At 43.7% G+C, this 23288-nt stretch overlaps 1 protein-coding gene across 23 annotated transcripts in view; it reads left to right on the top strand.

Annotated features, from left to right (window-relative positions):
* PMCA (plasma membrane calcium-transporting ATPase 3) overlaps window positions 1-22705 on the top strand; it is a 192483-nt gene extending 169778 nt beyond the window's left edge. For 8 of the 23 annotated variants that reach the window (XM_089739563.1, XM_089739560.1, XM_089739561.1 and 5 more), the window contains 15 exons: window positions 399-446; window positions 2391-2542; window positions 3147-3362; window positions 3705-3947; window positions 4508-4746; window positions 5318-5480; window positions 5552-5653; window positions 6378-6557; window positions 6897-7091; window positions 8168-8374; window positions 8814-9012; window positions 9634-9845; window positions 9915-10066; window positions 10433-10556; window positions 19267-20802. In XM_089739563.1, coding sequence (XP_089595689.1) covers window positions 399-446; window positions 2391-2542; window positions 3147-3362; window positions 3705-3947; window positions 4508-4746; window positions 5318-5480; window positions 5552-5653; window positions 6378-6557; window positions 6897-7091; window positions 8168-8374; window positions 8814-9012; window positions 9634-9845; window positions 9915-10066; window positions 10433-10556; window positions 19267-19746 — 2912 coding nt within the window. In that variant the 3' untranslated portion in view covers window positions 19747-20802. Of the gene's footprint in view, window positions 1-398; window positions 447-2390; window positions 2543-3146; window positions 3363-3704; window positions 3948-4507; window positions 4747-5317; window positions 5481-5551; window positions 5654-6377; window positions 6558-6896; window positions 7092-8167; window positions 8375-8813; window positions 9013-9633; window positions 9846-9914; window positions 10067-10432; window positions 10557-13913; window positions 14035-14213; window positions 16335-16740; window positions 18060-19266; window positions 20803-21149 lie in introns of those variants that run through there. The other 15 variants (XM_089739569.1, XM_089739570.1, XM_089739571.1 and 12 more) reach the window with 10 other exon arrangements.
* Window positions 22706-23288: the final 583 nt, after the last annotated feature.

Here is a 23288-nt window from a genome sequence, read left to right as displayed (position 1 = left end):
GAACAATAAAGTAATCTCTATGAATACAGAATATATCAGGAAGCGCCAACATTAAAGCATTTTAGAACGTTTTAGCGGTTACGGCTTCAAACGAAATTAAACCCTATATCATATAGTTCGTAAAGTCGTAAATGCTGAAACGCCACGTTACCTAGACATAGAGCTATAGTGTGACCCGTTCAATGACATCCGAATTTTGTTTCTATCCCCCCCCGGCTCGCTGCACGCCCTCCGTCCTCCGCCTCCCGTCGCTCGACGAAAATAAAAAAAAAAACAAAAAAACACATCAACCCTCCACATCTGCATCGTGTTTATGTCGTGTTGACTGCATGATGTGAAACAATTACTACATCCATATTCAATATTTGTCACGTGTCCGCTTGTATGGATTGTGGTAGAGGAGAGAAAGCAGCAACGCAAAGGGACCCAGCGCAAGAGCATCCCCGGTAAGTACTTCCTCGCTAGACCCTCGCTTTCGACCTTTAACCTCTGGCTTCCGACCTTTGACCGCTGGCTTCCGACCTTTGACCTCTAGCTTCCGACCTTACAGAACTTTGGGCTTATATGTGATTTCTGATTCTTACAGGAAACGCTAATACGTTAAATCTTTTTGTCGCTTTCTTTCTCAACTAATTCAAATCAAGTTGGAGATGAAACATTCAGTTTTCTAATTTTCTTGTCACACATTATTTTTTCCTGTTTCCAAAAGAATTTCTAATTGAAGAAAAAAGGGCTATTTCTCTGCTTCGTCTGTGGCTTTGGGACATTATGTTTGCATCGCGACGGCACTTACTGCCCCCTTCCAAATCGATCTTCAACATATCTACATACAGTGCAACCTTAATATAACGAACCTCAATATAACGACGTCCTCGATTTAACAAATTTTTCGTAAATTCAATTGTCCATAAGAGTCAGTGTCAAATATACCTTTAAATCTCTTGCGAACAATCTCTTTATAGCATTTTCAACTATTAAAAAAACCTCTAATTAATTTTGTCAACCCAAAACCTTTATGTAACGATCCCACCAATATGATCCTTAAGTATGTGAATCCAGTGGTACCTACCTACACAGGTACCTACAAGTGCGGACTCACAAGTGATCCTACCACCCGTAATTACGCTAATTATAATTTTGCGGGTTTCATTCTTATTATACTTAAAGTGAAGGAATCACCGTGGAAGTCAACCGTGAACATTTGCTGAGTACATATTTCATTAAAAAAATGGTACCAACCTGGGATTCGAACACCGGTGAATCGCTCAAAACGAATGCACCAGACGTCTTATCCTTTAGGCCACGGCGACTGATGTAACGAATATCCACTTGTTCCCTTCCGATTTCTTATATCGAGGTTGCACTTTATATATCGCATTCTTATATCGATTTCTTATATCGCCGGAGATTTTTCAGTTTTTTATTTATTTCTTTACTTACTATTTATTTTGCTCTCTCTGTCTTTTGTGTCTCGTAAATGTTGTGATTTTTTTTTCTCTCTTTAAGTACACTACCTCTACATATATACAACACAATACGATTATCGATTTCATTTACTTATACAATTAACTAACCAATTAATAATCACTATATTAACTTGCTGGTTTCACTATTAAAATTTAAAAAGTTAACATTGATTTTAGTTTAATAAACTTTGTGTGTATATATTTAAATTCTGTATTAATAAATGTAAATTTTAATTCTTGTGTATCTTTATATTCGTCGATTTTGAACAAAAAACAGCACTAAATAGCGTTCTTCCCCTTCTAATATTTCAGTGCGAATGTTATTTTTAACAAAGAGATTAATTTTTATGAATGAATAGACTTTAATGATCCAAGATAACATTAAAAGATGGCGACTCATTCTATCCTTTTGTTGTAATGCAAGATTTCATTGTTTATTATAATTATCTACTCATAGTATAGTATGTATATAGTATCTTGCTAATACTGTCAAACTTGTTGCAACTACCACAGTAACTATGACGGGTGAACTACAATTTTAAAAGATCTAACGCAGATTATTTGTATTTCATTTATATCTTTTAGAAAATTAAAGAATTTAATGGTAAGAGATGATAGACGATACAAGCAGGACGTAAACGTGACCAAACCTTGGCGAAAGGTCAAAGTTAATTGTATAGTAGTAAGTTCGAACCAGAAGGTACGATTATTTCGAAATACAGAACTAGGGGAGGTTCGAAGATGAAGCCGAGAACGTAATAGTGGTTGCAGACGTATCATGGATGTGGTATCCGCATTGGCTGAACAACACCGCCGCAATCTTGCATTACAAACAAACAATAAGGAATCAGTCGCCATCTCAACACGAGGTCGACACGATCCGTCAGTGTCGTCCACCGTGGGTAAGCGTTGTTGTCGGCGCAGGTGAGGAGGAGGGAGTGGGGGGCGTGGGCGCCAACCACGCGCCGCCCGACGACAACCACGCGCCGCCCGCCGCCGACAAGCCGCCGCCAGAGCCGCAACACAAGAAGGAGAAGTCCGTGCTGCAGGCCAAACTTACCAAGCTCGCTATACAGGTAAGCCCAGCCGATCATTCGTACAGCTCTTTTACATGCATCAGGATCACACTGACTATGATGGCACATGAGAATATGTCTCATTATCCGGAGTAAAACTTCTAAAATTCGTCCAAAGCGTGAATTGCGGTAGGCAGCGGCTTGGCTCTGCCCCTGGCATTGCTGAAGTCCATGGACGACGGTAACCACTCGCCATCAGATGGGCCGTATGCTCGTCTGCCTACAAGGGCAATAAAATAAAATAAAAAAGAATTCGGCATATGTTGGACGTAAACATGAATCCATACACTTTTTAAAACGTACATACAGCAATCATCTAAACATCACCCGATACTTGAAGGTTTTTTGGCGTCATCATCTAGTTTTTGATGACTGCTTAAAATCGTTTTTACATGATTCTCGCTGTCAGGGACTTCTACACGAACTACTGGAGATATTAAAAAAAATGATACTTTGAAAGTGTGAAACATATTTGTTAAAATGCTCTTCTCGTGTCTACAGTTATATTTGTGCAAATCTGTTTAAAGTTTTACATAACACCCAACGCGCGCCGTGCAAGCTGTATCACAGTAATACTAACGCCTGAACTTACAATTAATTCCAGATCGGTTACGCCGGCTCGACGATCGCCGTCCTCACGGTCATAATACTGGTCATACAGTTCTGCGTCCGGACGTTCGCCATAGAGGGCAAGCCGTGGAAGGCAACCTACATCAACAACCTGGTGAAGCACCTCATCATCGGTGTGACGGTGCTGGTCGTCGCCGTGCCCGAGGGGCTGCCGCTCGCTGTCACACTCTCGCTTGCTTATTCCGTAAAGGTTAGAACGAGACGGCTGGTCCTGTAATTTAAACAAACGTGTCAAAACAGAATGGGATTTAATTTATGTGAACTTTTTTATTTTTATTTCTTAAGATGGGTGGACGAGCTCACAGCCCACCTGGTGTTAAGTGGTTACTGGAGCTCATAGACATCTACAACGTAAAAGCGCCACCCACCTTGAGATATAAGTTCTAAGGTCTCAGTATAGTTACAACGGCTGCCCCACCCTTCAAACCGAAACTCATTACTGCTTCACGGCAGAAATAGGCAGGGCAGTGTTACCTACCTGCGCGTACTCACAAGAGGTCTTAAACCCAGTAAAAACTTTAACAAATAACAGAAAATGATGAAAGACAACAATCTGGTGCGCCACCTGGACGCCTGCGAGACCATGGGCAACGCCACCGCCATCTGCTCGGACAAGACCGGCACGCTGACCACCAACCGCATGACGGTCGTGCAGTCGTACATCTGCGAGAAGCTGTGCAAGGTGACGCCCAACTACCGCGACATCCCGCCGCCCGTCGCCGACCTCATCGTGCAGGGCGTGGCGCTCAACTCCGCCTTCACCTCCAGGATCATGGTGAGTGGAATCTTTTTTTTTAAAGGATTTTATGACCTGGTAGCTAAGACCTTTAAGTCATGTCTCATTTTAATTTGTATTCTTATTTTTATGAAAAATGATATTATGCAGTGAAATTAAATGAAATGAAGATGATATAAGATGAAATATAATCTCAGTAAATTGGTTGTCATTTACTGAGATTTTTTTCAGTGGACTTTTTGGAGGATTCCGGCAGGTTACCTCTAGCGGCTTTGTTTCATTTTCCCACATTTGTGCATTTTCACAGATATTAAATAGTTAATAAATCACCGTTATTACACATTTAAACCTGAATAAACACTAAATAGACAAAATAAAACAAATCACACAACTTCACTCCTCGCGTTCCCGCCAAAAAGTCCCGTGAGTGGATTCCGGCACTTTATATAAAACTACCCGCTTGTTGCGACACTAAGAAAACGTAACGTCGAGGTAAACACCCAGATTAGCGTGTGCATTATTATTCCAAAGAACATATTGGGTCAAGAGGCACATAGTTATGAACAAAAATAAAAACTTAAAATTATTACGATTTTCAGCCATCACAAGATCCAACGATGCCATCCATGCAAGTCGGTAACAAAACTGAATGCGCCCTCCTCGGATTCGTCCTGGCTCTAGGGCAGAGCTACGAAGCCGTCAGAGAAAGTCATCCCGAAGAGTCGTTCACCAGGGTGTACACCTTCAACTCGGTGCGGAAGAGCATGTCCACCGTCATACCGCACAACGGCGGCTACAGGCTCTACACTAAGGGAGCTTCGGAGATCGTGCTTAAAAAGTATGTAACTTGCGCCGCAACCCCGGCAGTCCGCGGACAGTGGCAACCCTGGCAGTAGCCGCTCACAGCCTTTGTGTAGCGTCCTTAGGAATAGCGAGTAGTTCGCCACTTCATTAACACCTTACTGTCCTCTCATACTTTGTCGTTCATATAGTATTTTTTTTATTGCTTAGATAGGTGGACGAGCTCACAGCCCACCTGGTGTTAAGTGGTTACTAGAACCCATAGACATCCACAACGTAAAAGCGCCACCCACCTTGAGATATAAGTTCTAAGGTCTCAGTATAGTTACAACGGCTGCACCACCCTTCAAACCGAAACGCATTACTGCTTCACGGCAGAAATAGGCGGGGCGGTGGTACCTACCCGCGCGGACTCACAAGAGGTCCTACCAGCAGTAAAATATTCCTCAGTTTGACATTTAGTAGCTCACATTTGTGTTTGCTGGTCGACAGAGTTTCTGTAATTGTCGAAATGGTAAGACGTACTCGATTTAATAAAAGCATGAAAAGCTTCGGAGTAGTAGTTGGTGTCGGGAGTGGGGGGTGGCTACAGCTGTACCGCTGTGCAGGTGCGCCTTCATCTACGGGCACGAGGGCCGCCTGGAGAAGTTCACGCGCGACATGCAGGAGCGGCTCGTGCGCCAGGTCATCGAGCCCATGGCCTGCGACGGGCTGCGGACCATCTCCGTGGCCTACCGGGACTTCGTGCCCGGGAAGGCGGACATCAACCAGGTAAGGGCGCGCGGGAGGAGCCCCCGCCCCCCCGCGCCGCCCCCCCCCCCTCACGCCCCCCTGTGTCGCAGGTGCACGTGGACCAGGAGCCGCACTGGGACGACGAGGACAACATCGTGAACAACCTGACCTGCCTCTGCGTTGTAGGGATCGAGGACCCCGTGAGGCCCGAGGTAAGCCAACATCGTTTGTTCTCAAAACTAATTTTCTTAATTATTTTTAATTCCTTCATTATACATATTTTTTACTATTTTTCATTATAAACTAGCTGACCCGGCAGACTTCGTAGTGCCTCAGTCGATAAATAAAAGACCTAAACTTTTGTATAAAATAAACTTAAAACAAACAAAAGGAATCCGTCCTACGGGGGACACATCAAAGGAAACACAAAATTGTTTGTTTTTTATATAATTCCGAGCATTTTCATATTTTTTCAAACCTTTTAAACCTTCTCTGGACTTCCACAAATAATTCAAGACCAAAATTAGCCAAATCTGTCTAGCCGTTGTCGAGTTTTAGCGAGACTAAAGAACAGCAATTAATTTTTATATATATAGATAACTATTTCGAATAATAAAAGGTCTGTCTAACAATAACCATCATCATCATTCATCATTATCCTGCCCTTCTCCCAGTTACCTGGAGTCGGCGCAACATGTTTTCTCCTTCCATACTCTTCTATCATATACCATTTCTTCGCTCACTCCCCTCCTACCCATATCGTCTTTCACGCAATTCATCCACTTCTTCTTAGGCCCACTTTTCCTCTATATCCTTCCACATTCATAGTTAACACTCTCTTACTAACCTCATTTTCATTTCGTCTCATCACATGTCTGGCTAACAATAACCGTTATCACGATTTCTGTATGGTAATGTACCACGGCAACGCTGCAGGTTCCAGAGGCCATCCGCAAGTGTCAGAAGGCCGGCATCACGGTGCGCATGGTGACGGGAGACAACGTGAACACCGCGCGCTCCATCGCCATGAAGTGCGGCATCCTCAGGCCCACGGACGACTTCCTGGTGCTCGAGGGGAAGGAGTTCAACCGACGCATTCGGGACGCCAACGGAGAGGTGAGCCGACCCCCCAACCCCCCTCAGTAGATCCTCGAAATATTAACATTTGAAATTCTCAAATTCTAATGAAGTGATCATAATATTTCGTCGATTGTCAAACCAAAATCTGATATGTGCATTTTTAAAATTTTTCACTTTTTGACCTTTTCGTATAGTTCACTGCCCTATCTGCCGTATAAAAAAAGCTGTTATGTGTCTATAGCTTTAATATTTATCTATACCTATTTTACTCGTTAATTGAAAATAGAGTTTTTGAACACAGTAGATTTTGGTTTGATAGTGACAATTTGTTTATTTAAAGACTAGGAATGCTAATGCGTCTCGCTACGTGTGCAGGTGCAGCAGCAGCTGGTGGACAAGGTGTGGCCCAGCCTGCGCGTGCTGGCGCGCTCGTCGCCCACGGACAAGTACACGCTCGTGAAGGGCATGATCGAGTCCAAGGCCTTCGACACGCGCGAGGTGGTGGCCGTCACCGGGGACGGGACCAACGACGGACCCGCGCTCAAGAAGGCCGACGTCGGATTCGCCATGGTGCGCCGCCACGACACGCACGCACACACGCAGACACGCACATACAAACACTCATGCATACACACGCTCATACACACAGACAACGGTCATACACTCACATACACACGCACGTACAGACACACACGCACACGCAGAAATACCAGCACCTACCATGCATTATCTTTGCACCACCCTATGGTCGACTGGAAGAGAATGCCCATGGCATTAAGTCCGCCTGTGTACAACTTTTGTTTTGTGCATAGAGTATAAATAAATAAATACACACACGCGCATATACACACGCGCATACGCACACATACACACACTATCTCTATTCTACCAAGTAGTAAGCGTCTATGTTACCAAACATTAAAAAAGGTTATCAATTTACCACGTGCTCAGTATAAAATTGAAACATCTACGGAGAAATGAGCGCGCCCCGCTGCACGCGCTCCGAGCTGTGCATATAACTACTGCACACGGAACTGCTCTGTCGGAAAAAGCTCGTCAGTAGCTTAATTTCAAAAAAAAAGTGGGTAAATGAAGGTATTTGACAAAAACCTTAATCGCGCCAAGTTCCGAACAGCGCCCCGGGACCGCCGACCCTCTGTCTCTGTATTATTCAATAATTAAAAAAAAAACACAAATGATCATAAAAATTTTGCTATTTCTAATATTTTTATTCTGACATTTAAAAAACAGCTGAGTCGTCAACGTAACCTGGCGAGACTCTTTCCATTGCAGATAGTATTTGTGGTTTGTTATTTGTTGTTCGCATTCGCGGGATATTTCACTCCGAACATATAAAAGACAAACACACCATTTGAACAATATCTATAACGTGTACAATGTTATAATATAAACTAAAAAGAGTAAACAACGCTAGGCACTACAAGATACGAATTAAAACTAAAATTACGTTTTTACACTCATCTTAAATCGACGCGCGCGAATCTCGTTGCATGACGTCACGGGACACCTGCGCGTTCGGGAACTCCGATCGCGCCCGACGACGCCCGAGTGCGACCGAATGTTGCACGCTGCATATTAATAAATTAATGAATAAAAAATGAGCAAGACGTTCGCTGTGGTCCCAGGGCATCGCCGGCACGGACGTGGCTAAGGAGGCGTCCGACATCATCCTGACGGACGACAACTTCTCGTCGATCGTGAAGGCGGTGATGTGGGGCCGCAACGTGTACGACTCCATCGCCAAGTTCCTGCAGTTCCAGCTCACCGTCAACGTGGTGGCCGTCATCGTGGCCTTCATCGGAGCCTGCGCCATCCAGGACAGCCCGCTCAAGGTTTTCTTATTTGTTGCTTAGATGGGTGGACGAGCTCACAACCCACCTGGTGTTGAGTGGTTACTGGAGCCCATAGACATCCACAAGTATAGTCAAGTATAGTAACAACGGCTGCCCCACCCTTCAAACCGAAAAGCATTACTGCTTCATGGCAGAAATAAGCAGGGTGGTGGTACCTACCCGCGCGGACTCACAAAAGGTCCTACCACCAGTAAAGAGGTCCTACTACCAGTAAGAGGTCCTACTACCAGTAAGAGGTCCTACCACCAGTAACAGGTCCTACCACCAGTAACAGATCCTACCACCAGTAAAGAGGTCCTACCACTAGTAAGAGATCCTACCACTAGTAAGAGGTCCTACCATTAGTAAGAGGTCCTACCACCAGCGCACGCCTGCTGCGGCTCCACTCGTACGTGACTCGGATCTCCTCCGTTTCCAGGCGGTCCAGATGCTGTGGGTGAACCTGATCATGGACACGCTGGCGTCCCTGGCGCTGGCCACGGAGATGCCGACCCCGGACCTGCTGCAGCGGAAGCCGTACGGACGGACCAAGCCCCTCATCTCGCGCACCATGATGAAGAACATCCTCGGACAGGCCATCTATCAGCTCTTCATCATATTCATGCTGTTGTTTGTCGGTAATTACATTGTGAATGTTTCAGTAGTGGTAGTCAGCGAGCATTGTCTTCGTTTTGCTGAATGTAAATGATACATTACATACACGTTCCCTTCATAAAGGCATAATTAATTGATTTTGACGTGACAACGTCTTATAATTCGATGGAGCCGGTTGCACGCACGAAAAAACATGACTCATGCGGCGTTACCTCGCTCTGAGGCGTTCCATTTAAGGCTTGAAGTGCAAGCGAGAGCGCGCAACGAGCCACAAAGAAGCACAATCGGCCTCCGCGTCCGACATCTGTCTCTCTTCTACTTGACTGAGCGATGCATCCGCGTGGACAGCTGCTATACAGTAATAACTACAATTACATGTTTTCGTCAAGTGTGAAGTTCAGTGAAAAGTGAATGTGGTGTCAATTGTCCATACAAAATATCTATCAAACAAATAAAATTAAAATTTTCCTTTGGAAAATGAAACCATTCCATCAGTATTATCTTGTGACGTTGTCACGTTCAACTATCGTCAGTAAACCGACTTTACAGACAACCGATATTTTTAACTAAAATCGATGAGTAGTTGTTGGGGCCTGGCGGGGCGCCCCCCTGCCTCCCGCGCTCCATGTGCCGTCTGTGTCCAGGCGACAAGATGCTGAACATCCCGTCGGGCCGGTACCAGCCGCTGGGCTCGGAGCCGACGCAGCACTTCACCATCATCTTCAACACGTTCGTGATGATGACCCTGTTCAACGAGATCAACGCCAGGAAGATCCACGGCCAGCGGAACGTGTTCGAGGGACTCTTCACCAACCCCATCTTCTACTCCATCTGGGTCGGGACTGCGCTGTCGCAGGTGAGTGCCCTCCCCCCTCCCCTCCCCCCACACGGGTGGAACTCCAACTAACCGTGGCGTGTCGTTCAGGTGGTCATCATCCAGTTCGGCGGCATGGCGTTCAGCACGGCGGGACTCACGATAGATCAGTGGCTGTGGTGCTTGTTCTTCGGAGCGGGGACCTTGGTTTGGGGCCAGCTCGTCACCACGCTACCCACTAGGAAAATACCCAAGACCCTCTCGTATGTATTGCCATTTCATTCCGTAAATTGCATTGTAAAATCAAAGTCGCAAACAACGATATCTTCGTGTTGAAATCATATTTTTAATTGGACGTTATAAAGATTGGCTTTGGTTCGTGGTGGGACATAGCTGTGTCATTTAATATTTAAACATGAATTAAGACACGAGGTCGATAAATCTAATTGTATTGCATAATCATCTGGTATGTGGAACTCAAAGGCAAGATAATAAAGGCTACCCGTGTGGGCTCACTTCAGGCCCGGTGATTGGGTAGATTCGTAATTACTGGGGGGAAAAGTAGAATTAATCAGAGACGTCATCTCCCGGTCGAGCGGGGCTGGGTCTCTGAGCGCGCGCTGCTGCAGGTGGGGTCGCGGGCAGGCCGGCCAGGAGTGCGCCCCCGCGCCGGACTACGACAACGAGCTCGACAAGAAGCCGCGCGCCGGACAGATCCTCTGGATCCGCGGACTCACGCGCCTACAGACGCAGGTATGCGCGCCGGGGGCGGGCGGGGGGACGCGGGGGCACGCGGGGGGACGGCCGGGCCTTGACTGTACGCGCGTACTAGACAAGATCCAAGATTGATTCAGTCATTTTATCAATAAACTTTCATTTAAAGGCGTTATTTAGAGCAACAATGACGACAAACAAACACGAAACAGTCAAGCGTCCTATTGTTTTAATTAATGTTTACAAAGGGGGGGGGGATGAAGTTGTGTTGTTATATGTGGGCAGCCGTCCCGCCCGCGCTGGTCTTGTTTCAATATGCCTCATATTGCATCAAGACCGGTTGATGTTGTAACGTGTGGATACGTTAACTTGCGGGGGTTGCTGTGGGCCACGGACCGATGTGGTGTCCAGTAGAAATCGAAAGCGCTGTATTCATAGGGTAATTGAAAATAAATTAATTTGATAAAAAAATATAATGTAATACAGCGTTTTCTATTTACTGACAACCCTATGACAGACTACTCAGGGCTACCAACATACCCCCGTGAAACAATCGGCTGTGATAATAAAGACTGATAGATATTATGTACAAAAAATCTCAAAGAAGCATGTAGGAGAAGCATTTAGTATTTGCTTGAACGGATAATGCTGAGTTTCCAGTTCTAGATAGGAGTTTTGCATACAGCATAATGTTGATTGAGCAGTCTGCAGGCCAACAGGGCGACCGTGGGCATCCCAACGTTAAGTTGTCGATAACTTCCATTAAAAACTTTACTCTATACTGTTCTAATGAAGTGATATGTATCCCATTGATGACGTCACTGTTCAATAATTCCGCTGGCTCAGTTCACGATGGACACATTTAGTTTTGCATTGTGACGTCAGACAGTCCGGGTAGGTAACGTTTGAATGTGGTCCACGGACAAATCGACTATAGAACATTTGTTTGAACTACGAAGGTTCTACAGAAACTAAGCGGTTTTTTTTTTAATAAGTTTCATTTATTTTTCATATTACTATTAAATTTGTTTTTCTTTTGAGTTTCCTTTTTTTTTCTTTTTATTTTTCTTTTCATTTTTCCGTTTTCTCTCCTGTACTTCCGTTCTCGTTCGGATATTTCTGTTAAGACCTCACACAGAGAAACACTTTACAAATTAATAGTTGATGTAGTTAACGCTATTATATATATTTTTGGCGGATGATATTAATAACGTAGATATATTTAAACACATCCTTGTTCGGTCACTAATTTTGCATAATGACGTTCTTGTAGCGAGTAGATTAGCTTCCGTCTCTTTTTAGCCTTCAAAACGAAATTGGCTACCGAACAAACAACGCAATACTTAGTCGTTTTTTTTTTAAATTAGTGTTTATTTTCCAAAGTAAAATGCCTTTTGTTTGACGTTGTTTATCTCGCGCCCGGTCTCACGGCCCACTTTATTTTGACCCGACAACAGAAGCATAAAGTCGGATGTCTGGAACATTATTAGACTGTACGGTGGACGTACTGTGTGCGATCGAAAATTCCAGAAGAACGGTACTGTTCGCGGGTTGCTTAAGAGATCACATCCGACCTTATGGCTTTGTTGTTCTGGTCATGTCGTGGGAGCGGGGTCCCGTCCTGGCCGTGAGCGCCGCAATGCATGCCGTACAGAGTACAGTCTGACGCTTCCCTCGCGCGCGCCGCGCAATGTACAGCGCATTGTACAGCGCAATGTACAGTGCATTGTACAGTGCATTGTACAGCGCATTATACAGCGCATTATACAGCGCAATGTACAGTGCATTGTACAGCGCAGTGCGCGGGCGGGCCCCACCGGCATGCTCGTGTAGGCTGTGACGTTACTACTACCCTCAAACAGTGACTATGACTACCCCGATAGATAGATTATACGTCTCTCTCACTCAACATGTACACCGCGGATATGGCTATCTCTATCTCTGTCTGTCCTATTTATTTTTTTATCTCTTAGTCATACTGACTGTTTGATTTTTTCTACTTTTTACATATGTATGTATTTAATTTTTTTGGTTTTGTTTTAATTTGATTTGATTTTAATGTATGTTTTTTGGATTATGTCAAAGATTAGTATTATGCTTGTGAAACGCAAACCTCCCTTGCTACTGACCCAACGCCCCAACGCTCATAGCTCGAGTACGCGAACCGAACCCAAAGGCCGCACGGCGTCTTACTAACACGCGTCACCGACCTCAAGCAGTAACAAAGTCTCCATCCACTTTAAATGTTATTATTTCTGTAATTATTTTGATTTGTTATGTTACTGCTCAGCGATGCGTTTACTTGAGTGTGGAGTGGAGTCGCGCGTCCGGCGCCGGCCAGACTCGGTGTTGTCACTGTTGTTTTGTGTTACCTTTTTGTTGTTAACTTATAATTTTGTTTGTTTTGTTGTTGTTTGTTTTTGTTTTATTGTTTTTTAATTTAGTGAATGTTTTTTGTCCCTTAATGTCGGGGTGTGCCGTCAGTCAGGTGGGTGCAAGCGTCACACTGTCCCGCGAGGACTCCGCATACCGAGTAGTTGCATTAGGCTTGGAACAACATACGGCCTGTTGTGTTTATTTTGCGTTTGTGATGTTAGGCTTGTGTAGTTGTTGGTTGTGACGTCACGCGCGCCCCCGGGGGGCCGGCCGCGAGCGCGCCCCCCGCCGGTAAGTATCCTTCGTAAATTAACACTTTCAGTATCTTATATGTTCGTTTCTTTTGTTTTAGTTTAAAACAAACGTTTTTAGCTTTCTAACTTGTTTTTGTTAATCTGTTTTTTTTTCTCTCCAAAGATTGTGAAAATATCGATCCACTTTAAAATTTTTAGCACGTCAATGATAAAACAGCGGGATCTGATATTTACACAATACTAAATGGATATAAAAAAGAAAGATGTGTACTAATAAAATGTGAATTCGTTCCTCCTTGGCTCCTGACTAGATGTATGTTTAACAAGATGTGTTGGCATGTTAGCAGTTAGTTCGGAGTGTCGGTCGCGAGTAGAGGGACGTAGCCGGTAGAGTGCGACAGCCGCTCGGGCCGAGACCTCTCGCTCACTCCCTCACATTATACTTTCGTTTTTCGTTTTAATTTCACCCCCCAGTTTATTATTTTGGTCTTCCGGAGTCATATTCGCATCACGCGACACTCATCAACGAACACACGCCACGACGTCCGAATGCTCTGACTGCTGTGTTTGTCCCCTCGGAGCCCCCGAACGATGTGCACTCCACCGGCCCGCGCCGCACTTCTCAACGTCTCTTTCATCTCCGTCGAGCCTGTCGTCGCTTGAAGCGATTTTGACGAGCGTTCGGAAGGAGAGGTGCGAGTATCGGTGGAGTGTTCGCCGGTGTCGCGGGCGGGTCGTGTTGGTGACGCGGCTGTTGTTGGCCCAGGAGGGCCAGGTGTGCCAGGTGGGCCAGGCGGGCCCGGACGGCGAGCGGGAGCGATGTTGTTGGCAGCCGCGGCCCGTGCTGGAGACCGAGGTGTAGCGGCGCAGGGCTATTGTCACTCACGGTACGGTACTGTCGGCCTTCTGTCGGCCTCCTAGCTCTGAATACAGACATCCACCCCACACTCGGTAGTCGCGGACAGGTCGCGGGTAGGTCGCGGTCAGGTCGCGGGCAGGTCGCGGGTAGGTCGCGGGTCGGTAGGGGGAGAGCGGCCGGTGTCAGGCGTGGGTCGTGTTGTTGCAGCTGCGAGTGGTGCGCGCCTTCAAGTCGACGCTGGAGGACCTGGAGGAGCGCCTGTCGTCTCATTCGGCGGCGGCAGGGCTCCGCTCGCGGCTCAGGGCCGCGCCGCAGGACTTCGCGTACATCGACGCGGACGAACCCCGCACTGAGACCACCATATTCTGAGCCCCGGAGACCCGTCTCTGTTCTCGTCTTCTCGACCTTGCGAACTTTACTACTATAAGTGTTGAAATGTTATAACGTCAGAGCCGCCCGGTCCTGAACAGTGCCTGTCGTGGCACGCCGCGCGTCCCCCTCCCCTCTCCTCCTCTGTAGGCGCGCGACGTGACGCGTGACGCGCGGGCGTGACGCGGCGCGTGCGTCACGCGGGTAGGTCGCACTCTCGTCAGCCGGCGGCGCGCCCCGGAGTGGTGACGTTGTGTAAAGTTAGCTCGAGAGACGGACTCCGTTCGGATACAATTTTACTGTCGTTAAACATTTAGAAAACTTTGAGATTTTACTAAAAGTAAACATTATAATTGTTATATTTCATCTAGTAGTCTTTCACGTATGTAGTGGATCACCGTTGCGGCCGGACAGTGAGACCCATGGGCCCGTCTCGCCGGCAGCCGGCGTGTTTCGTTTCATAATAAATTTTGGGACCACTGCCCTTCCTGACGTACTTTTGGAATTATATATATATATTTACATAAATGCGGATCCGTTCAGATCGATAACTTCGATAACTACTCGAACTCGATATATCCCCTCGAATATTGTTACGCGTTACTTAAATAAGCTTTTCCCTAAAGTTTAGTATGAATGACGACAACACTTGTGCTTCTGTTATTATTATTATTATTATTATTCTTTTTTAAAGTTAAAATATTTCTTGTGTAAATTGAAAACGTCGAAGTAATCTGTTCGTAACGTTCTGAGGAACTAAAAATATTTACATGTTCGAAATAAAGTTTGAAACAAAAATAGCGTAGCATTTTCTTTCGTTCAAGTTTGTAATTGTTTTGGTGGGGGCCGCCGATCTTAGAGAAATCGCTCTATTTCAGATGTTGACGGTAAGTTTAGGTCTGACTCGCATAGGGAGAGTTAATTTGTAAGTATATTGGAGACCTAACGTAGGTAGCGGATGGTAACAGTAATGTCGTTAGAGCATGGGACAGTGATGTGTGCACGATCGCCATGGCTGCCACACCCCCGGCACAGACTCCTGTGCCCGGTGACGTCACCAGCCGCCATCTTGTCCGCGCCGCCTCGACAAAATGGCGGCTTCGCTTAGTTTGTAAGTACTGAGTATATATTGAACTTAACAAAATAATAATTATTAAACAATGTATATTTCTTGTTTTCGAAAAGAAATTATTTGGTACAAAAGTTGTTTCTTGTATTGTTTGTATTTTTTTTGGATTGATTCGTTTAAATGAATATAAAAAAAATTTTTATTTTTATTTAGTTTGTTTTAGAAACGTTAACCGCTTCGCATTTACAGTGTGATCATGCCTTTAATATGTTACAGTGTTATTTATGCATGTAAACAAAAGTTCTGTAAGTATGCACAATTTGTACTTTTTATTTTTAACGTTTTTTTTTTTTTTAATACGTAGTTTGCAACGGAAATCTGATAATACATTCTCTGAAGTCGTGTCCAACTGTAGTATTTATTGTCAGAATTTCGAAAATGAATTTACAGTAACCGAGACGAAACTATTAATTTGAGTTTTCTTTTGTCATAACTTACCCTACTCGACTCAAGTATCCATGAAAAGCATTTGAATATTAAAGATACGATCTGTATAAATAACACGTGTATGGTAATCTCCACTATCACACCTAAAATTAGTTTAATGAATATTTATTCGTTAAAAAAAAAATATAGAGATAGAACCTAGATTGCTTTTGAACCTCATATTATATTTTTATTCGAACATAATTTTTATTTTCATCAACTCGGTTGTGTATGTAAGTACTTATTTAAATTTTGTTTTCGTATTGTTACTATGACTTTTTTTTTAAATATTTTTTAAAGTATTGTAACGATTAGTTATTTTTTGTTTTTAATTTTTAATACATAACCGGCACTTTAACTTTTTTAATATTGAACGCTCATTAAATAAAAGTATTATTTTGAAACATTGTTGCCTCATTTGTACACCACATAGTTAGTGCGGGACCTAACCGAGCCGGCGCCCGACGCTCACATACCGGACAAGCTAAATTATACCTTATTCTTATTATTATTTACGATACATTTTACCTTCGTAGCTGTAGAACCCGACACCTTGACGAGATTAATTTTTTCTTTTCCTAAATATTTATTTAGTATTTGCTATTGGATGCCCTCATATCCCGACCCAGCTAGCGAATGCCCTTGGATAGAACTTAAATAAGTCACAATCTAATGAAACTGCTTTTACAATTGACTTCGGGTTCCGGCCGGAGCCGCGCCGGACCCGAGCCGGATCCGTGCCGGAGCAGTTTCGTTTGCATTGTCGCAGCGCAGTGCGGTCACTGACGCCTCCCTCGTGTTATTTTCCAGCAAAAGGCGGACATATTGGCCGGCCGCCGGATATTTGTCAATAATTATTTGGCGGAGCACCGAAGGATCAGCGTGCAATCCGGCGGGAGCTCCCTGCCTGCCCTGAGTCCCGTTTCCTTGCAGAGCGATGAATAAAAACTTGCCCCAAAACGAAACGCGGAATTAACGGCCTAACCTAGCCGCGCTAATGCACTCATCCGTGTAGCGATACAGTAACAACATTCAAAACATTAAAATATTTAGCCTTTCAAAATTACTTATTAGGTTTAAATTTCTTATTAAATATGGTGCACCGTTTAGATGGTTATATACAATAATTATATTAACAAAAATAAAATATAAAATTATTTAAAAAAAAAAAAATTAAAAATTTACAAATTATATTTATTAAGCTAAATTTCTGTAAATAAAAAATAAATTTCAGAATAATTTTTCTCCTAAAAAAATTTATATAATATTTCGACGATTGTGCCATTAAAATATATGATATACAAAGGATAACACAACTTGTGCTACTTCAAGTGCTTTTTAAACGTTTTAAAGTGATATTTAAATTTGCTTGTTGTTTTTTTTTCTTTTGTTTTTTTTTTTCTTTTCCAAATTACGCTGTAGCTTTAGGTCCTTTGCTGTCTTGTTAGTTTAGTTGTTTGTCTTCGTGTTTGTTTGTGTAGAGATCCTTTTACTAACTACAATCGAAGGATACGATTTTATTTTTTATTTGTTTTCTCTTTACAAAACTCTAGGTGCTGTTTGCATTCTTAAAACTTTTGCATGTACTTAGTAATTTCTTGTCTACCTGTGTCTGTACGTACATGGAATTGTTATCTCGACACTACACAACTGTTTACTGTCTGGTTCCGTCTCGTTATTATTATTCTTTTCAAATTTTTCTTTACAATTTCTTTTTCAGTTCCCTTATCGTTTCCGAAAGGTTCTTCAAGCAAATTTAACTATCTCCGTGATGTCGTTTATGTTAGAGTTTAACAAATTTTATTAATATGTATAACATATTTAGGATATAATGATTACTCTTTATAACGAGTTAGATTTTCTTTCGAAGCGCACTTACGTAGTGATTTAACTCGACGCCTGCTAGACATTTAATTAGGGGATAGCGTTTAAAAATAATCATCAATAGCGACTTTAACCAAAAACATAATAAAAATTAAATAGTTTAAATGAGACAATATGTAACGGTGGAAACGCGGCTATTTTCGAGTCTAGTTACGATAGCTTTGTAGGTAACGCGACGCGCGCCATCCCTAACGATGCTTCATTAACTGTTAAATTTAGATAATAAAAAGTATCTATATTCCAAAGTTTTATTCATTTCAACCAACTGTGCCACGTTGTGGAGAGCCGCATTCATAAGGTAACTGGCAGTCACGCAATGTGATTTTGATGTTTCGATGTTGGTCCAAATGTTTGTTGTTGGCGGCTCTTGGCCAACATGGGCCCTGTATGTCGTAAGGCCTAGTCGATGTTAGAAACTAGCTTGACGCTTCCACGCCCTCGTTCACTTAGAGCTAACGGCACCCGCACGGACGCACGGACGCCTCTAGTCGACTTGTGACGCTGTATGTAGTGACCCGCAGTGCTGTGTCTACATGTGTAAGCTTGTGTTAATACTTAGCTTATAGAGAACGAGAATTAGACATCTGGTATGTGAGCAACGACGTCGGATAATGAGTGTGCTTATAGTCTATAGACAGCATGGATTGAACGAACACTAGCCGCCGACACACACACGGACACACACGCTAAATAAATAAATATTTATGTGATATAAACAAGAAGAATTAAAACTTACAGAATTAATGTTTGATGTTATTTTTTAAAATATTATTACAAGAGGATGTTAAGTTTTTTATTTATGATTATTTGTTTTTGTGTATGAAACGGAGCCCTGGATGGAAACACCCGAAGATGTAGTATATAAGTGCACTCCCTGTTTATGTGCTTTTTAAGAATATTATATCCAAATAGGAGGTACCCTGCGTTTATATATTTTATTTTTTATTGATGTGTATATTTAATTTTTATGTTTTGATTACTTCTTCCGACAATATCGATCATCGCTTCGCGAGGCGCACCGCTTCGTAACTACCCCCCCTGAATACTTCTGTACTATCTTATGTATTTACACTCTGTGATATTTTCACTGCTGTTGACGCGTGCTCTGCTCTAAACGATAAGAATACAAAGTGAAAATAAATTACGCAACGAAACCAGGGAACACCGACCGAGCTAATTTAAATTTGACAGCTATCAAATCTGTCAAAGCAGAAGTGGATTGATTTATTTTTGACAGCTCTCAAATCTGTCAAAGCAGATGTTGAGTAATTTATTTCGCTTTGTAGTGAACACGTGACTGTGGTTAGTGACCGCGCGTTAGAGCAGGGCCCTCGCCACGTGCCGACTACCGACGGAGCCCGAGGGCGCCCGGCGGAGCCTCCTGCCTTATGTCTCTTACTTCATGTTCTCGTTTTTATTTTCTTTTCCATGAATCCCAATTGCACACGGAAGGTGATAGGTGGCGAGTTACAAGAACGGTTGATACCGGTCCCCTACAGCAAGACATCCACAGATCAAGCTGTAAGACTCTTTATGGGACAGAATGCTGTTTCACTCACCTCTACTGTTTTTATGTTCTTTGAGTTTCGTTTACGTTTTGATTTTTGCGTTTTTTGGTTGTTTTTTATTTATTTCATAATATTTTCAAATGTTAATACTGTACTCTTTATCTATCGATACCTTTACAATACTATCCGCTCTGTATGTTTCCCACTCGCTTTAGGTTTCCACGTGCGATGCCTGCTTGTGTCAGTCCAGCGTCCTATGGGACTGTTTATTGTCACTCGTGCTTCCGTGCAGACCCGCCGCTGTTTCTGTATCTGGATGTTTGCAACAAGCGGGCACCCGCAGCTGCATGACCGCCGAACATCATGTTGCACGCATTCTGTCGCATGCGCTGTTATATCATGTGTTACGTCCATTAAGGGGTGACGTTTGAAATGTCGTGTCCATGTCCAATTGTCGAATGCTTGACCAAATTCGGTTTGGACAAACATTTCGATACAACATAATGTGTTTTAGATGCCAGAATCGACTTCAATTATTTGTTTGTTTGAATTTTCATTGTGAATAATTTATTTAGTCATAACGTTAGTTGAAGTCGATTCATTTTTAATTTCGATGTTAAATATAACTGAATGACTTTATGTTTTGGTGTTTAATTAATTATTTGTATGTGTATTCCCGGACAGTGCGAGATTTATATATTAAATAAATACATTAATAAATATAAACTAGGGAAAGGGGCAAAGATTTCTCGAATGTTAAATTCGATTTTAATTTATATTTAATGAGAAAACGATAAGTAGTACCGGGTTTCCTGAGACGGCGTAAAAAAACGCTTCGCATATGTTATGTTGGCACTCATACCTCATCGCGTAGTAATTATATTTGTTTGCGTCATATGCACCAGTTTACCGCGACCTCCAGGTCTCGAGTGTCGATCTGTAACACCAGGGGTTCGTCACGGAAAGCTTTCTAAACTTATCATCTCGATTTAGAGCAATTCATATTTTGAATATAATAAAAAGCTTTTAGTTGAAAGATATATATTTGTCCATACATAAAATGTATTTAGGCTTGAGTGAGGCGGGGAAGTGCCCGAGACAGGGTCGGGCATGCTTGGAGACTTCGCGCTTAGGAGAGTCGGAGATCGATGTTGCTTCGTATGATGTGCAGTGTACCGGCAGATCTATAGAGCTTTGGTCGCGTAGCTCACATACGAGTAGAGGTGATTGTACAAATGCAGTCACAGAGTCCCCTCGCAGCACAGATGTCTGTATTCAGAGCAGAGCGGCGCCCTCCCTAGTGTCTGCATGTCGCCACGGCGCGCACCACCCCATTCTCTCATCTGTGACTGGAATTTTGAATTACCTAACGCTTTCTTGCCTCTTTTTTATGGCTCGGTGTGCTTACATTTGTACTAACTACAGTTCCTCCGGCTGAGTCACGCGACGCGCCGCGCCCACACGCTACCTTACGATCTTACACATTACTGTTCTTCATCATTACTGAAGCAAACATTTAAAGTTCAAGAATTCGACTGGTATTTACAACCTTTAACTTTCACCACTAACAGATAAGATCACTTTTCCATCTCAAGTAACACTTTTTATTAAGGGTATCTATAATCTGTGTAAATTTGTCATGTGAGTTATTTCTTTCCACCCTTGCATACGTTCAGTCCAAGATTACTTTAGAGGTCCTCGAGAAGCAGAGGTAGGGTTCGCACGGTTGTAAGTACCAGGCATGTCGTGGCGTGTCGTGGCGCGGCGCGGCGTGACGGGGCGGGGCGGGACGGAGGCGCGCAGTAACACGGCACGCGGGTGTCGCAGATCCGCGTGGTGAACGCGTTCCGGCAGGGGCTGGACTCGCGCGGCTCGCTGGCGGACGCGGCGCTGGCGGAGGCGCTCCGGAAGCAGACGGCGCTCTCGAAGCGGTACTCGCAGTCCTCGGGGGCGGAGGCCGAGCACGCGCTGGCGCCGCACGACCTGGACGTGGAGCGCCTGTCCAGCCACAGCCACACCGAGACCGCGGTGTAACGCGCCTGCACCATATCAGTATTACGCGACCGACCCACGCCGCGAGCCCTGACCTCCCGTTGTTGACTAGTGTGTTTATTGTAATCGTTCGATTGTTTTGAAATATTTTATTATTATACGCGCGTCGGTCGCGTCGCGCGTCTGTTGAACGAATAAAATGTATTGTCTAATTATTAATTTTTAGATTTAAGCGCAGGGGTGAGCGAACGGACTTGTGTTTTGCAAAAAAAATAATGATATACTTAATAAAATTAAAAACGTATAAATCGTCGCAAACCATCGTGTCGCCTTTCACACGGAATGAAATGTTTTATATTGCTTTTGTGAAAGATGAGCGCCCGATCAGAAGCGGAGAGCGCGTCCGCTCCCGCTCCCGCTGCCGCTCGTGCGTCGGGCGCGCTCTCCGCTCGCAACATTCGACTAAATTATTAAAGTGTATTAGTTAAGGTGTTTGTTCCGAGTAACGTTTTGTTGGTTTCCCCCACTGCGTGTACGTACCGCGTGCGGTCGGGCCGCCGCCGCACCGCCGACCGCAACTGACGCTAGTCTCTTGTCAAACAAATAATTATTCAGTAATCGTAATGTAATCGTTGATCATAAATACTTGAAGTTTGTTGAAGAGTACATAGGTAGTGTACGGTGTGGATATTTTCGTGAGGGTCGGTACGGGACGGCCGGTGCCGCCGCTACTGTAGGCGAGTTAGCATCGCACTGGCATTTCATGATCGCGTGGGACGCCGAGTCGGCCGCTCGCGCGTTAGACTAAATCAAAACGATTATAGCGAATCGGCAATGTTCAATTTTGTATAGAACGTTTCATAGTAGCGATATTTGAGAGTTGTTACGTTTTATTTGGGCGACCGCCGCGGCCGCACCGACCGCGACGGCGGCCGCGGCGGTCGCGTGCTCTACTATAACTATTAAACAATCTTGTAAGTAATTAAGTATTAGCTTCGAATCAATAAAGCCTTTTTAAAAAAAACTTAGTTTAAAAATGAAACTATTGAAAACTTCACATATTTAAATAAATATAAAAATATAGTTATGATTTCAGTGAATAGAGGTCATGGTATCGTTTTGTGTATAATAAACTATTTATATAAATATATATTATATATATGTATAATTTCGTTGATATTCGTTTCACGAGTTTCCCGATGAAAGACATAAATAATTAGGAGTCGTTAACGTGCCAGCGTAGTGTCGCCGGCACAACTAGCCGCGCGTCGCTTCAGTCTAACAATCAATTGTTTTTGACACAACAGTCTGCCACTAACCATTTTAGGTGATAAGTCCCATTGTTGTATTTTTCGTCTCACAATAAATGAAATCTATTTTATTGTTTTTAATATGTCGTTTTATTTTATGACCCACAAAAGAATAAAGACAAAGATACGTATAAATATATAAGAACTGCAGTACATGTACAAGTGTGATCAGAAAACTTGGCCCACCTGGTATTAAATGCCTACCGAAATGGCACCTCAAAGTGAACACAGCAACCAACCTTGAGACAAGAGGTTGAATTCTCAAGTTTAATTATGAAACAAGTGTAATTAAAAGTAAAACCGGTAGCATGTGTACTTCACACCAGACAACACGACCTACCGCCAGACTTATTTGTACATTCCCGATCCTGCGGACAGAATGGAATGCAGTCGACGTCACCCCAAACACGTCATCTCGGATCCTCCCGATCCACTAACGGTGCTTTTAGGTACTTCAAGTACCGGTCACCGTTCTCGTCGAACCCGTCGCTTGCGACGAAGGGCTCGACGAGTAAATTAACTCTCAGACACAGCCCACTGAGTTTCTCGCCGGATTGTATGATGTATTGAATTGAATTATTATCACTGAATTATCATTCTTTTCTATAATGTAAAGGAGTCAATTGAAAATTACAATTTTTTCGATAAATCAACCCTCGGGCCG

Source organism: Bombyx mandarina, chromosome A1 (assembly GCF_030267445.1).
Source record: "Bombyx mandarina strain Sakado chromosome A1, ASM3026744v2".
In the NCBI taxonomy this organism is placed as follows: Eukaryota; Metazoa; Arthropoda; class Insecta; order Lepidoptera; family Bombycidae; genus Bombyx; species Bombyx mandarina.
This window is presented reverse-complemented; position numbering and strand designations above follow the sequence as displayed.